At 35.0% G+C, this 14,274-nt stretch overlaps 1 protein-coding gene across 2 annotated transcripts in view; it reads right to left on the bottom strand.

The window, feature by feature from the left end:
• The window catches only part of Polr1C (RNA polymerase I and III subunit C), a 184,313-nt gene that overhangs the window by 50,517 nt on the left and 119,522 nt on the right, over positions 1 to 14,274 (bottom strand). For both annotated transcript variants that reach the window (XM_090400401.1, XM_090400402.1), the window contains exon 8: positions 11,615 to 11,681. In XM_090400401.1, the coding sequence (XP_090256527.1) occupies positions 11,615 to 11,681 (67 nt within the window). The remainder of the gene's footprint in view (positions 1 to 11,614; positions 11,682 to 14,274) is intronic.

Genomic DNA, 14,274 nt, shown 5'->3' with positions numbered 1-14,274 from the left:
TCACCTCCTGGCATCACTTTTTTACTCAGGCTCCTGCATTGATGTCCAAGGGAAATCACCTCCTATCACACTGGAATACAAGCACCATGTGCCTCCTTTGGTTCTTCAAAAGGAGGAGGTCAGAAAATTGCTAAAAACCTTGGTTGCTGAGAGAAAGAAGTCTTCTGTTCCTGATGGCATCTCTCCACTTCTTCTCAACACTGTGCACCAGAATAATTCTGGTTAACACCAGTCCTGCATCCTCTCTACAATCTATTATACATATCTGCTACTAATGCATAGAAGCAGTCTCATATCCAACCTATTCCTAAAAAGGTGACAAAAGTGAACCATCAAACTACTGACCAATTGCAATCAACTCAGTCCTCTCCGAAATAATGCAGAAATTCATCAAAGCCAACTCTTGCATTATTCACCAATTAATCAGCAACCACTAGTAAAGATTCTGCCATTCAAGATCCACAGCTGACCTCGTAGCTTGCATCACCCACCATTCGACACATGCCACTGGAAAGGTTCGAAGAAATGTGCTGTCACCCTTGACACCTCCAAAGCCTTTAGTCTCCCTACCACCCACTGAGTCATGGTAAATGGATCCCTCTATTTGAGATTCAAAACCTCCTATCCATAGCTCTGCTGACAATAGTACTCTCCACTCATCTACTCATTCAACAAACCATGCAGTAGTACTCTGACATCCCAGGCCACAAGATCATCTACCTTAAATGTTGATAACTTCAATTTTTTTTTATTTATTAGGAGCACAAGTTCTGATCTCCAACCCACGAGCCAACTCACCACACTACACTCCTGAGTATTACGTGTGTGTGTGTGTCTGTCCAAAAAGTTGCTTTGGTGCAGAACAAATTAGTTCAATCTCTAAACATGCCGTTTGCAATTAAGATGAGCATAAGAAAGTTCTTTCCCTTGTGAGAAGGAAAAAGAGATCTTCTGAAATATAAATAACTAACCCATAATACACTGGTAACTTAGTAAATGACTATAAGAAGAGGACATGTCCATTGAACTAATTATGTTGATAAGATGATTCATTTACACACAGTATAAATTACATGTGTATTCATTTCTTTCTCTTTTGTAATTTATACTCCACTTTTTTGTTTCCTAAGAATTTTTCATTATTTAGCAATTATTGTTATGATTAGCATACATGTTTTTATACAGTAATAAATCATAGACGTGCTATTATTTTGTTCGAGATCACAGGTGCAGTGCTTTTCTTGTAAAATATAAAAAGATTCATTCACAAGAATAAACGGATTTTTACTCCCTACATGTATTCTCTCCAGACTGGAATGAAAATGTCACTTAAAAACATGTCTCCCCCGACACATCATACACTGACAACAAAAACAAAATAGAAGTTTTATTTGCTAAATACAGTACAGAGATCATTAAAATCTATGTACTATATTTAGTGCTGATTAAAGTAATTGGCATAATTACATAAGACAATTACAATGAAAATGATCCTATGTAGTGAAAAACACCTCCCATTTTACAGACACTGCACAGATGAAAGTGGAAACAAAGTAGGAGTCGTCAGTACTAAATACAGCAATCACAGTACCTAACACAGTAATCCTAATAACGTATTTCAAATTTTCAGTTGCAGAAAATATGTGCTCACACTTGTTCATAATTCAGTGTGTGTGTGTGTGTGTGTACGCACACATAGGATAAAATTGGATGTCATATTGGAAAGAATAGTGTGTAAGAAAGTTTGTCAATGACGTTTGTGAAATACACCAACATCACTTAAGAAAAAATAGTTTGAAAATAAGAACCCAATCTTGGAGATTCAGTGGCAAGCGCTGAAGAAAACACTGATTGATTCAGCCAGAGGCATGGTGAGATTGTCTGTAAAGATAGAAAATTCAGAACTCCATGGTGGGCACAGGAAGTTAAAGAGGCAGTGAAGCAAAAGAAGAACGCATATCAAAAGTTACTGGCAAGTAAGTCACATTGTGCTCTTACAGAGTACAGAGAAAAATGTAAGAAATTGAAGCACTGTGTAAAACTAGCAAAATAAAAGTCATGGGAAGCCTTTGGTATGAACAAAAAATAAATATTAGGAAGGTTGCAAAATGTTCTGGAGGCTACTGAAAAAGCTTAAAGAGTGCTGTAAATTGAAAAAGAGGAAAGAGTGCTGTAAAAGGAATCAGAGATAATACAAGTGACAAAAACTGAAGATAAAGATATTCTAAATGTTGACTTTGAAAGATTGCTAAATAAAGCAAGCAGTCAGCACAGTGGTAGAAAACTCCCAACAGAGTGCAGTCAGGAATACATATAAATACCTGAAGTAGAAAAAGTGATCAAAAAACCTGAAATGAAGGCAGCTGTAATAGATGAAGTTTGATGAGAAATGCTCAAATATGGAGGTATAAAAGTTTTTTATAGTAGTAGCACTGCATAATTCATAATTCAGGATAAGAGAGTTGAATTACAGATTATTCGAACACAGCGCTCTTACCCTGCATTATGAATCATACAGTGCTGCTACTATAAATGCTCTTTACTTTACGCAGATGATGTTATACTTCTGAATAAATCCAGTACAAGCCTGCAAGATTCCTGAGTAAATTGAATAAGTATTGTAATAAATTTGGTATGAAAATCAGCAATAAAAAGACAAAAATAAAAATTAAAGGCAAGAGGCAGAAACATTGAAATTGTATCCTGATTGGCGAACCTATAGAACAAGTAAAACATTTTGCTATTTAAGCACAATTTTTAGTGAAGATGGCAAATTAAATATGAAAAGCTGTCATGGTAGGAAGTCAGATAAATAAATTTATATGGAATAAGAAAGAAATTAGTTAAAACACTAAATTAGCTGTATACAAATAGTGTTCAAAACAATTATGTTAACTTATGGATCTGAGAGCTGGGTTAAAAATATAACACTTGATCAAAGACTGGCGACATGAGAGTTCTGAGAAAGATTACTGGAGTGAACAGATGGCATCAGTGACAGTATCATATTAAAAATGAGGATATTAGGAAAGAACTCAACACACTGTTGGAATTCAGGAAAGTGTTCAGAACTATGCTCAGTTGTTATGGTCACTTAAGCAGAATAGAAGAGGAAAGATCAACAAAACAAGTGTTCTTTGCCAGACCGATAAGAAAAAGACCAAGATGTAGGTGGATTAATATAATAAAAAGTGCCTTAGTAGACAGAAATATAAGATCTGACAATGTTGGAGTCTTGAAAGATAACAGATTAATATGGAGGAAAATTGTTGATGGAAGTTAGCAATGGTGTAGATTTTTCATGTAGTACTATCATAATATCCTGAACATCCCCTGAGGGTACATATAGAAATTATGTACCCTCAGGGTAGAAACCGACAATATGTACTTGGATGTACTGCATTTATGTTTCTCACTGTGCTCAGAGGATGCTGGTTGGAAACTATAAAAACATCACCTGCCTCAAAAGTTCATCATGAAAATTATATTAGCATCAAAAAGTGATGTAATATGTAAATATGTACTCTTCTTTCATTACACATAAAGAAAGGAAAAGCAACCAACTTCCATTCCTATTCCTCTAGAACAAGGGTTGGGGAACTTTGTCACCTATTACCCCAAAATATATTTATTTACGCCGACGTTATCCCCTAGATTTGAAAGGGAGAAAATCATAGATTATTTAAATTCAAAAAGGTTTATTGAATCTATTTATACAGAGAATACAATTATAAATATAAAAAGTGTAGAAAAAATACGATAAAATTAATTAATATCCTCATTATGAAAAATACATACATACATACATACATAGCTCATGGCAAAACATCATCATCAAATTCCTGACATGTACCCTCAAGAGGTGTACAGGATATGATAGTACTACATGAAAAATTTACATAATTACTAACTTCCTATCTATAATATTCCTCCAAATCAGTCTATTACTTGTCAAGACTCCAATATTATCATTATCAGATCTTATATTTCTATTGTCTAAGGCACATTGTACCATATCAATCCACCTATATCTTGGTCCTCCTCTGGTCGTTTTCCTGCCAACTTGGCAGAAAACATTTGTTTTGCTAATCTTTCCTCGTACATTCTGTTTAAGTGACCACACCACCTGAGATTAGCTCTGCTAATGCACTCCTGGATGCCAACAATGTCAAGTTCTTTCTTAATATCCTTGTGTTTAATATGATACTACCATTGATGCCATCTGTACACGCCTCTAATCTTTCTCAGGACTCGCATATCTGCGGCCTCTAGTCTTTGGTCAAGTGTTTTACTTCTGACTCAGCTCTCAGATCCATAAGTTAAAACTGGTTTGAACACTGTCTTGTATATAGCTAATTTAGTGTGCCAACTAATTTCTCTCTTATTACATATGAATTTATTCAATTGACTTCCTACCATACCATACCAGCTTTGTTGATTCCGTTGTCTATTTCCACATTTAATTTACCATCTTCACTAAAAATCGTGCCTAAGTAGCTGAAATGTTTTACTTGTTCACCAGGTTCCCTATTCACAACACAGTTGACATTTTCAATGATTCTGCCTATTTTAATTGACTTTGTCTTTTTAATGCTGACCTTCATACCACATCTATTACAACATTTATTCAATTTAGTCAGGGAATCTTGCAAACTTGCAGCGGATTTATTCAGAAGTATAACATCGTCTGCAAAAAGCAAAGAGCTGACATTAACATCTCCAATTCTGATATCATGTTTAATACCACTTTCCTTCATAATGTGATCCATATAGATAATGAATAACAGAGAGGATAATGTACATCCTTGTCTCACACCAGATTTAACATTAAACCATCTTCCACTACATCCTTCAATTATAACTGCCAACTTACAACTCAAATACAGACTAAGTATTGCTTGATATAATGCCCCATTGGCACCATATAACTGTAGCGTATCGAATAGCTTCTCTCTTGGCACCTGTCATATGGCTTTTCCAGATCGACAAAACTTAAATACAGATCTCTCTTATATTCCCATGCTTTCTCGACTATTTGTCGTAAAGTGAAGATCTGATCCTGACAGCCTCTATTTGGTCTGAATCCAGCTTGTTCTTCACCAAACTTTTCTTCCACAATTCTTCTCAACCGTATCTCAAGTATACTTGCATAGATCTTGCCAGGAACACTCAGTAGGGAAATATCTCTGTAATTCTCACATTCAGTTTTATTTCCCTTTTTATATATGGTCACTATTAGAGTTCTACTCCAATTATCAGGAATTCGTTCCTCTGTCCAGGCTTTCTGAATTATACAGTGCAGCCACTGTAAGACTTTTATACAACCATACTTCAGCATTTCTGATCGAATATCATCTACTCCTGTTGCCTTTCCATATTTCAAGCCTTTGATGGCTTTTCCTACTTCAAGAATGGATATGTATTCCTGACTGTATGCCTGTTGAGTGTTTTTTTACCACTGTGCTATCACTGCTTGTTTCATTTAGCAATTTTTCGAAGTAATTAATCCATACTTCAAGGATATCTTTTTCTCCTGTTTTCATGTCACCTTTATCATCTCTAACTCCTTTTACAGCACTCTTTCCATTCCTAAGCTTCTTCAACAACCTCCAGAATATCTTACTACCTTCATATTTATTTTCTATGTTTTTTGCCAAAGTCCTCCCATGACTTTTGTTTAGCTATTTTGACACAGTGTTTAGCATTCTTGCATTTGTCTCTGTATTCTCTAAGAGCAAAAGCTGACTTATTTGCCAGGAACTTTTGATATGCTTTCTTCTTTTCCTTCACTGCCTCTTTAACTTCCTTTGTCCACCATAGAGTCCTGATTTTTCAATCCTTGCAAACAACCTCATAACATGCCTCTCTGGCTGAATCAATCAGGGTTTTCTTCAAGGCTTCCCACTGAATCTACAAGGTTTGGTTCCTGTTCTCAAACTCTTTCATTTTTTCTCCAATAATTTTTGTATATGTTAGTCTACAGTTCACATCTGAAAGCTGCCCAACTTTTATTCGCTTTAAAACTCTCTTACATGTTATTCTTTTTGATTAGAAATTCAATTTTATCCTGCTCAAGACTAAATAGTGATCACTTCCAATTTCAAATCCTCTGTACATTCTGGTGTCCTGCACCAGGGAGAAAACATCACTATCAACAATAACATAGTCGATGACACTTTTCTTATTCCTTGCCTCTTCTCTCCATGTGAATTTGTACACATTTTTATGTTGGAATATGGTGTTAGTAATAACCAGTCCAGGTCGTGAGCAGAAATCCAACAGGTATTTGCCATTATTATTAGCTTTGCTCTTTTCTCCAAATTTTCCCAAAATATTTTTGTATGTCTGACAATCATTTCCTACTCTGCTATTCAGATCCCCAACAAGGACCAACTTTTCCTTTTTCATTGTGTCAGTTGCTTTTTCTAAAGCCTCAAAAAATTCCTCCAATTCTGCCTTAGTAGAACCTTCTGTGGGACCATAGGCACAAATAAGTCTCATTGTCCAGTTCCCCATTCTGATATTTGCCCACATCACTCTACTTGAGACTGCCTGCCATTCAAGATTAGCCTCATATTTTGTGTTGAATACTATGGCTACTCCTTCTTTTCCTTGATTGTCATTTCTTGAATATAACATTTTGTATTTATTGCTCAGAAAGATCTCAACAGTTTTTGTCTTTTTTGTTTCAGTCACCCCTATTATGTTGATCTGGTACTTATCTAATTCCTCAGCTAGCTCCATTTCTTTGCCATTCAGGCTTCTTATGTTGATAGTACCAATCTTTAATTCTGGTGATGTTAAGTTGGGGTGTGTTTTCAGATTTGTTCCAGTAGCTGACTTTTCGCTGTTCGCCCTGGTTCCCTGGCGAAAACAATGGGAGCCTTGTTTAATTGGGTGACACCCCAGCCGGCATGAAATTTTGTCATGTTGTACCATCATTTTTTATTTTGGTTTAACCAATAAGAATACAATTTGGTCGGCTAAATCCCAAATTGCCAGCCCATCCTCATTCGTTCAGTATCAAAGTAGATACCCAACAGGGTGCACCACGAGAAGGGAAGGATTGGATATTAGGTCAGAAGCCCTGCTCGGTTCTTCGCATTCCTTTAAAGGCTATGTGGGGGTCTCCTCTCAGTTATACAGCTTTGACCCTTAAGCACCCCATGGCAAAGACACGATGTTAAAAAAGAGAATCATGATGTCATTATATATTAACAGAATTGAAGAATTTAAAATATTTTAAGTTAAAACTTTGAAGGAAAACACAGATCTAATCCAAGAAGTTGGAAAATTAAAATAAGAGTTAAAAATAAAAGTCTTAATATGTTATAATAAGGAAAAGAAACATATATATCATTATAAATTCAGATCTAAGTTCGTAATCCAGGTCACAGCTTCAGGAGCAGCTTGTAAAAAGTCATTCCAGTCATTCTGATAAGCACGGAATATGCATTCTGTTACAATATGTTGCATAGTCTGTCGTGGAGCACCACAGTCACATTCTGAAGAGGTTTGTCTGTTCCATTTATAGAGGGTATCTCCACATAGGCCATGATTTGTCTGAATTCTATTTAGTACCGTCCATGTTTTGCGAAGTAGATCTGATCTTGTGATGATTTGATCACCTTTAAAGATGTTATGCAAATGTTCTTTCATATTTTCCTTCCATGTTTCTTCCCACTTTGATAAAGGATTAAAATTATTTAGCACTAGTTCTTCTGCAACTTGTAGTGATGGATGGCGAAATTTCAATCTATTGACGTTAAGAGTTGGGAGATCCTGATGAATAGGTAGGTTCGGATTACCAGCAGGATCTATGTAGTTCTGTAGGAATAATGCCTGCTAAAAGAGATAACCAATATGTTGGGGTCGATCTAATAGAGCCTGTAATTAATCTTAAGGTATTGTTCAATTGAGAATTGATAATCCTTGTGTGAGGGCTATTTAGCCACAGAGGAGCACAATATTCAGCACTTGAGAATACCAAAGCAAGGGCTGTTGTCCGAAAGGTACAGGCTCTAGAACACCAGGTAGTGCCACAGAGTCTCTGTAGGATATTATTGTGTGTCCTTAGTTTATATGCCAAGTTTGAAAGATGTTGCCGGAAAGTGAGAGAGCAGTCAAGTGTGACTCCCAAGTACTTAGGGAATGTATTATATGGAAGTATAGTGTTGTTCAATTCAATTTTTAATAGAGATTAATAATAATGTTGTTCATTTCAATTTTTCATCTAAATAATAACTTCGCAAATTCACATTTGCCAAGTTATTATTTAGATGAAAACAAGATATTACCATTTTGCTCCTATTTAAACAGAGTCTCCATCTTTTAAAATATTCATCCAGAATAGTTAAGTCAGCTTTCAGAATTTCTTCTGTACGAAATATGCATTTATGCTGTGTAGTTATTGCTATATCATCGGCGTAACAAAATTTCCTTGACGTAGTGATGGGAAGATCAGATATATAGAGATTGAATAATAACGGAGATAAAACAGATCCATGTGGCAGTCCATTATTTAACTTCCTTTCGCTGCTAGTTTTATTACCTATAGTCACTATAAATCTTCTATCTCTTAGCATATGGTTAATAATATGGACTATTGTTTTACATGGGATAATTTTATATAATTTATATAGAAGGCCTTGTCTCCAAATGGTGTCGAAGGCTGTTGAGAAATCAACAAATGCAATGAATTATGAAAAATCAATAAATGCAATAAATTATGAAACAAAAGGATTTCTTTGAAAACTTTTTCACTTCAGGTTTTGGAGAAATGATGTTGTTTCATTTTTGATACAATAACATCAAAATTGGGGCATTTTGATGTCAGAGCAATTTGGATACTGTCTCCGGGGTCCAGTCGATTTCTCTGCTTTGTTTTCATGTTCATTAGAGTGGAAAATCCTTGTTCACAAAGGTAGGTTATTGCAAAAGGTAGCAACTTTTTTTTTGACTGCCTCCTCATGTGCAATTTTGAAAGCCTTTGCAGCTATTGACATCCAAAAATATCACAGATCTGCTTTGTTTTCAAATTCAATAAGTGCTTCATTATTGGATCGAAGTTCAAGAAGTGCCTCTGCCATTCCTTGAGGCTCTTCTGGTACATCAGCAATTTCACATTTAAAGGGATCTACAAGCCAACTGACAGTATGTGAATCAAGATCTGGAAAGTAATCAGAGAACCGCTCTTTGAGTGTGTTAAGATGCCTTATAACTGTATCCTTGATGTCGTCAAAAGTAATATTTTCACAATCTTCCAAAAACAAAGCTAACTTTGAAAAGGCAGTTATCTTGTTTTGTTCTGCTTTCTGTCTCCAATATAAAAGCTTTGATCCAAATGCTGAAATTATATTGATGTTTTTTCCTTGCAATTCTTTGTTCAATGCATTCACATACTCAAAAATATCAGCTAAATATGCGAAATGTGCAATCCACGAGGAGTTTGTAAACTTATCTGTGAGAACATGCTTTTGATCAACCATAAAAATTTCAAGTTCAGTTTTGAGAGAACACACTCGGTACAGAACATTTCCACGTGAGAGCCACCTCACTTCTATATGATAAAGTAGGTCTGTATGTTCAGCCTCACCATCTTTACATAATTAACGAAATAGTCATGTGTTTAGTGCATGTCCTTTGACAACATTGACAACCTTGATAACATCATGCATGATGGCTTCCAGTGCGGGTTCCAAATGTTTCACAAGCAGTGCCTGGCAATGGATCATACAGTAGTTAACTTCAATTTTTGGATTATTCTCTCTAGCCAAAGCTGAAAAACCACTTACATGACCCAACATAGCTGGAGCTCCATCAGCAGACACAGCAAAGTCTTCCCACTTTAAATTAACGTTATTAAAGTATTCATTAACTTTACTGAAGACATCAATTCCACGAGATTGCAACTCGAGAGGAGAACAAAACAACAATCATTCTTCAATTGCATGTAAACCTTTGTAGCAAACATACACCATCAGCTGGGAATTACTATTGACATCTGTAGTCTCATCAAGCTGAATAGCAAGCATTTACTCTCTTTTATTGAAGAAATTATTTGTTCCCTTACATTTTCTGCTAAAAGAGAAATTCTTTCTTTCACAACTTTTGCAGACATGGGCACTGAATTTAGTTTCATGGCTTCTTTCTGACCACACATAATCTCTGCCATTTTCAAAGCTGCTGGTTTAACCAATTCCTCACCAATAGTATATGGTTTCTTGTTTTGGGCAATCAACCAGGCCACTTCAAAGCTAGCCTTTGATGCTGAACGTTGATCGAATGTACCTCTCAAGTTGCTGTCCAGTCTTTGTCTTTTGACAGACATTTCCAAATTTACAAAGTATTCCCTCGGTTTCGAAGACAGATGTGGGTGCAAATTATCCAAGTGTTTCTTCGATTGACACTTTTTGAAAGATTCTGCAGTCAGTACTTTCAAACAGACAACACACTGTGGTTTCATTATTCCTTTGTCTTCTATTTGTGTAAACCCATAATTAAGGAACTCTTCCTGGTATATTCTTTTTCTAGTTGATGTCATCTGAAGGATAAAAAAGACAGTGAGGAATTTAAGTTTTTTAAAGTTCATTTAAATTTACAATAATTTAATTTTTATACGTGGCACTAAGACATGTCCTCAAGACGAAGGCAGTATTTAATTATTTTATTGACCATTGAAAATTAATCGAGCAAGGAGAAAATATATTCATCAAATTATCGAACTAACATAAAACTAAAATACTGTGAATGAAAAATGAATGAAACTCTTACACTTAAAATAGAACTATTGAAATAAATTAAATTAAATAACTACTTAAATCGACTTAAACAAAGCAAAAACACGTGTCAAAAAATAAGGTTAAGGCAGGTAATAGACAACTGACAAATAATATCTGTTTAGCACCTCGACAACTCCTTAGCAACCAAATTGTTTGGAGTTCAACATGGCGTGACGTCTCCTAAACAGGTATATTACATTGGCCAGATGCAGTGTTGAAAGAAGAAAAATTTCTGTCGTATAGTTCGCCCACCGATTAGAGATCCTTCGACACTTCTGCGCATCTCAGAAAAAGGAGAATCCATTCCGATAACAGGGTAATCAGTCCGTATTGTGGGATGAGTTGTTTATTATTACCAGTCAGAAAATTAACTTCTCTTTTATGATTATTGTAGTTAACTATGTTGCTTGTATAACATTTGGAAAAATTTTATCTATAAAGCACGTGATTTCGTGTGTTGGCAACCAATTCGGATGTCCTTCATTTCTTTCTCCCCTTCAGCATGAATCGACTATTCTTGGAAAGACGCGAAGCAGGTACCTACAAACGGTGGGCAAACTATAACAAGTAACGCATTTTTTATATAATTTTATTTATGTTTATTGGGTCCTCACTACCTCCAAGAATTTCATTTTTACCCCACTTGGGGTAATTTACCCCAGTTTGCCGACTCCTGCTCTAGAAAGAGAGAAATATTTATTCTGATGGCAACATTTTCTGTAAATTCAGCATGAATAAAAGCAATATGATATAAAAATGATTGAATTTAGATAATTCATGTAAAAAATCCATGTTTAAAAGTGGGATAAGAAATGATTTAACATAATACATACCTACAGGAGAAAATTTTGCATGATCTTTACCAATGCCTTTTACACAATGCACTTTTAAGTCAATTTCCTGAAATAATTATTAAATGTTTACTTCTCATAATTAAATGCTTATTTGTCATAATTGTTAACAGATTTTTAATGACTCATTCATTTATTAATGTGTGTGTCTTCAGCTTGTCCAAGGTTCTGAATAATGGCAAAAAAAAAAGCTTTATGCATACCTACAACACACTAGTATTATGGAGAAGCTAAAGATAGGAAGCATAGATACATTGAATATTTGATACAAACCTTAATAGCTGATAACTTTTTTTTTTTTGTTCCTCTCTTCCAGCGTAATATTTTGCACAGTGATTCATATTTCATATTTGTATTGGTATCTGATGTTACTTGACGGTTAGCTAATGGATTTGGACTAACTGTTTGAGTATGTTCATGTTATTAAACTTGAATAATCAATCATTACATGTCATTACATTACATTAATTTTAATATTTTTTAAGTTCTGTTATTGAAGGCCTGAAGTGGATTTAAATTCTATGTTTGACTCTACAGCAGCGTGGTTAATGGATTACCTAGTCCTTATGCCACTCATGGTACTAATATGTGATAGTTTTATGGTATTCTGTGGGTAGGATTCACATAAAAAAATTAGAAAAAAAAAAGGAATTAAATTAACCTTAAAATCACAACAACCATAACAAAGAACCTATTATTATAAATCTAGGCATAAGCATTAAAAGATTTGTGTTGTTAGATATAAGATAAATATTTAAAAATTAAATTTTTTTTTAATATTTTTCTTTATGAGAGAAAGATGAAAGTGATGTAAAAATAGTCATCATCGTCATCAAATTCCTGACATTTACCCTCAAGGGGGTGTACAGGATATGTAGTACTACATGAAAAATTTGCATCATTACTAACTTCCTACCTACAATTGTCTTCCAAATCAATCTGTTACCTGTCAAAGCTACAACATTGTCAGATCTTATATTTCCATCTTCTAAGGCACTTTTTCCCGTATCAATCCACCTATATCTTGGTCTTTCTCTGGGTCTTTTTTCTGCCAACCTGGCAGAGAACACTTGTTTTGCTAATCTTTCGTCACCTATTTTGTTTACGTGACCATACCACCGGAGATTAGCTCTGCTAAAGCATTCCTGGATGCTGAATAATCTTTCACGCCCCTAATCTTTCTCAGGAATCTCATATCTGCGGCTTCTAGTCTTTGGTCAAGTGTTTTACTTCTGACCCAGCTCTCAGATCCATAGGTTAAAACTGGTTTGAACACTGTCTTGTATATAGCTAATTTAGTGTTTTGATTAATTTCTCTCTTATTCAATATAAATTTATTCAGTTGACTTCCTACCATACCAACTTTGTGGATTCTGTTGTCTATTTCTATGTTTAATTTACCATCTTCACTTAAAATCGTGCCTAAGTAGCTGAAATGTTTTACTTGTTCTATAGGTTCTCCATTCACAATGCAGCTGATATTTTCAATGCTTCTGCCTATTTTCATTATCTTTGTCTTGTTATTGCTGACCTTCATACCATATCTATCACAAGAGTTATTCAATTTAGTCAGGGAATCTTGTAGGCAGATTTATTTAGAAGTATAACATCATCTGCATAAAGCAAAGAACTAAGATGAACATCTCCAATTTTGATATCAGGTTTAATACCACTTTCCTTCATAATGTGATCTATATAGATAATGAATAACAGAGAGGATAATGTACATCCCTGTCTCACACCAGATTTAACATTAAACCATCTTCCAGTACATCCTTCAATTATAACTGCTGACTTACAACTGAAATATAGACTAAGTATTGCTTGATATAATGCCCCATTGACACTATATAACTGCAGCGTATTGAATAGCTTCTCTCTTGGCACCTTGTCATATGCCTTTTCCAAATCGACAAAACTTAAATAAAGATCTTTGTTATATTCCCATGCTTTCTCGACTATTTGTCGTAAAGTGAAGATCTGATCCTGACAGCCTCTATTTGGCCTGAATCCAGCTTGTTCTTCACCAAGCTTTTCTTCCACAATTCTTCTCAACTGTTTCTCAAGTATACTTGCATAGATCTTGCCTGGAACACTCAGTAGAGAAATACCTCTGAAATTCTCACAATCAGTTTTATTTCCCTTTTTATATATGGGTACTATGAGAGCTCTATTCCAATCATCTGGAATTCGTCCTTCTGTCCAGGCCCTCTGAACTATGCAGTGTAGCCACGATAAAACTTTTATACCTCCTTACTTGAGCATTTCTGGTCTAATATCTACTCCAGCTGCGTTTCAACATTTCAGACTTTTCATGGCTTTTTCTATTTCAAGTATGGATATGTATTCCTGATTGCATGCCTGGTCAGTGTTTTTTTTTTTTTATCACTGTGCTGTCACCGCTGCTACTTTCATTTAGCAATTTTTCGAAGTAATTACTCCATACTTCATGGATATCTTTTTCTCCAGTTTTCATATCACCATTATCATCTCTAACTCTTTTTACAGCATTCTTTCTTCCATTTCTGAGCTTCTTCAACAACCTCCAGAATATCTTGCCACCTTCTTGATATTTATTTTCTATGTTCTTACCAAAGTCTTCCCATGACTTTTGTTAAGCTAGTTTTACACAGTGTTTAGCT

Source organism: Typopeltis vanoorti, chromosome 11 (genome assembly GCF_054136105.1).
Source record: "Typopeltis vanoorti isolate ZY-2024b chromosome 11, IOZ_Tvanoo_1.0, whole genome shotgun sequence".
Taxonomy (NCBI): Eukaryota; Metazoa; Arthropoda; class Arachnida; order Uropygi; family Thelyphonidae; genus Typopeltis; species Typopeltis vanoorti.
Note: the sequence above shows the minus strand (reverse complement) of the source record. Positions and strands in the feature narration are given on the sequence as shown.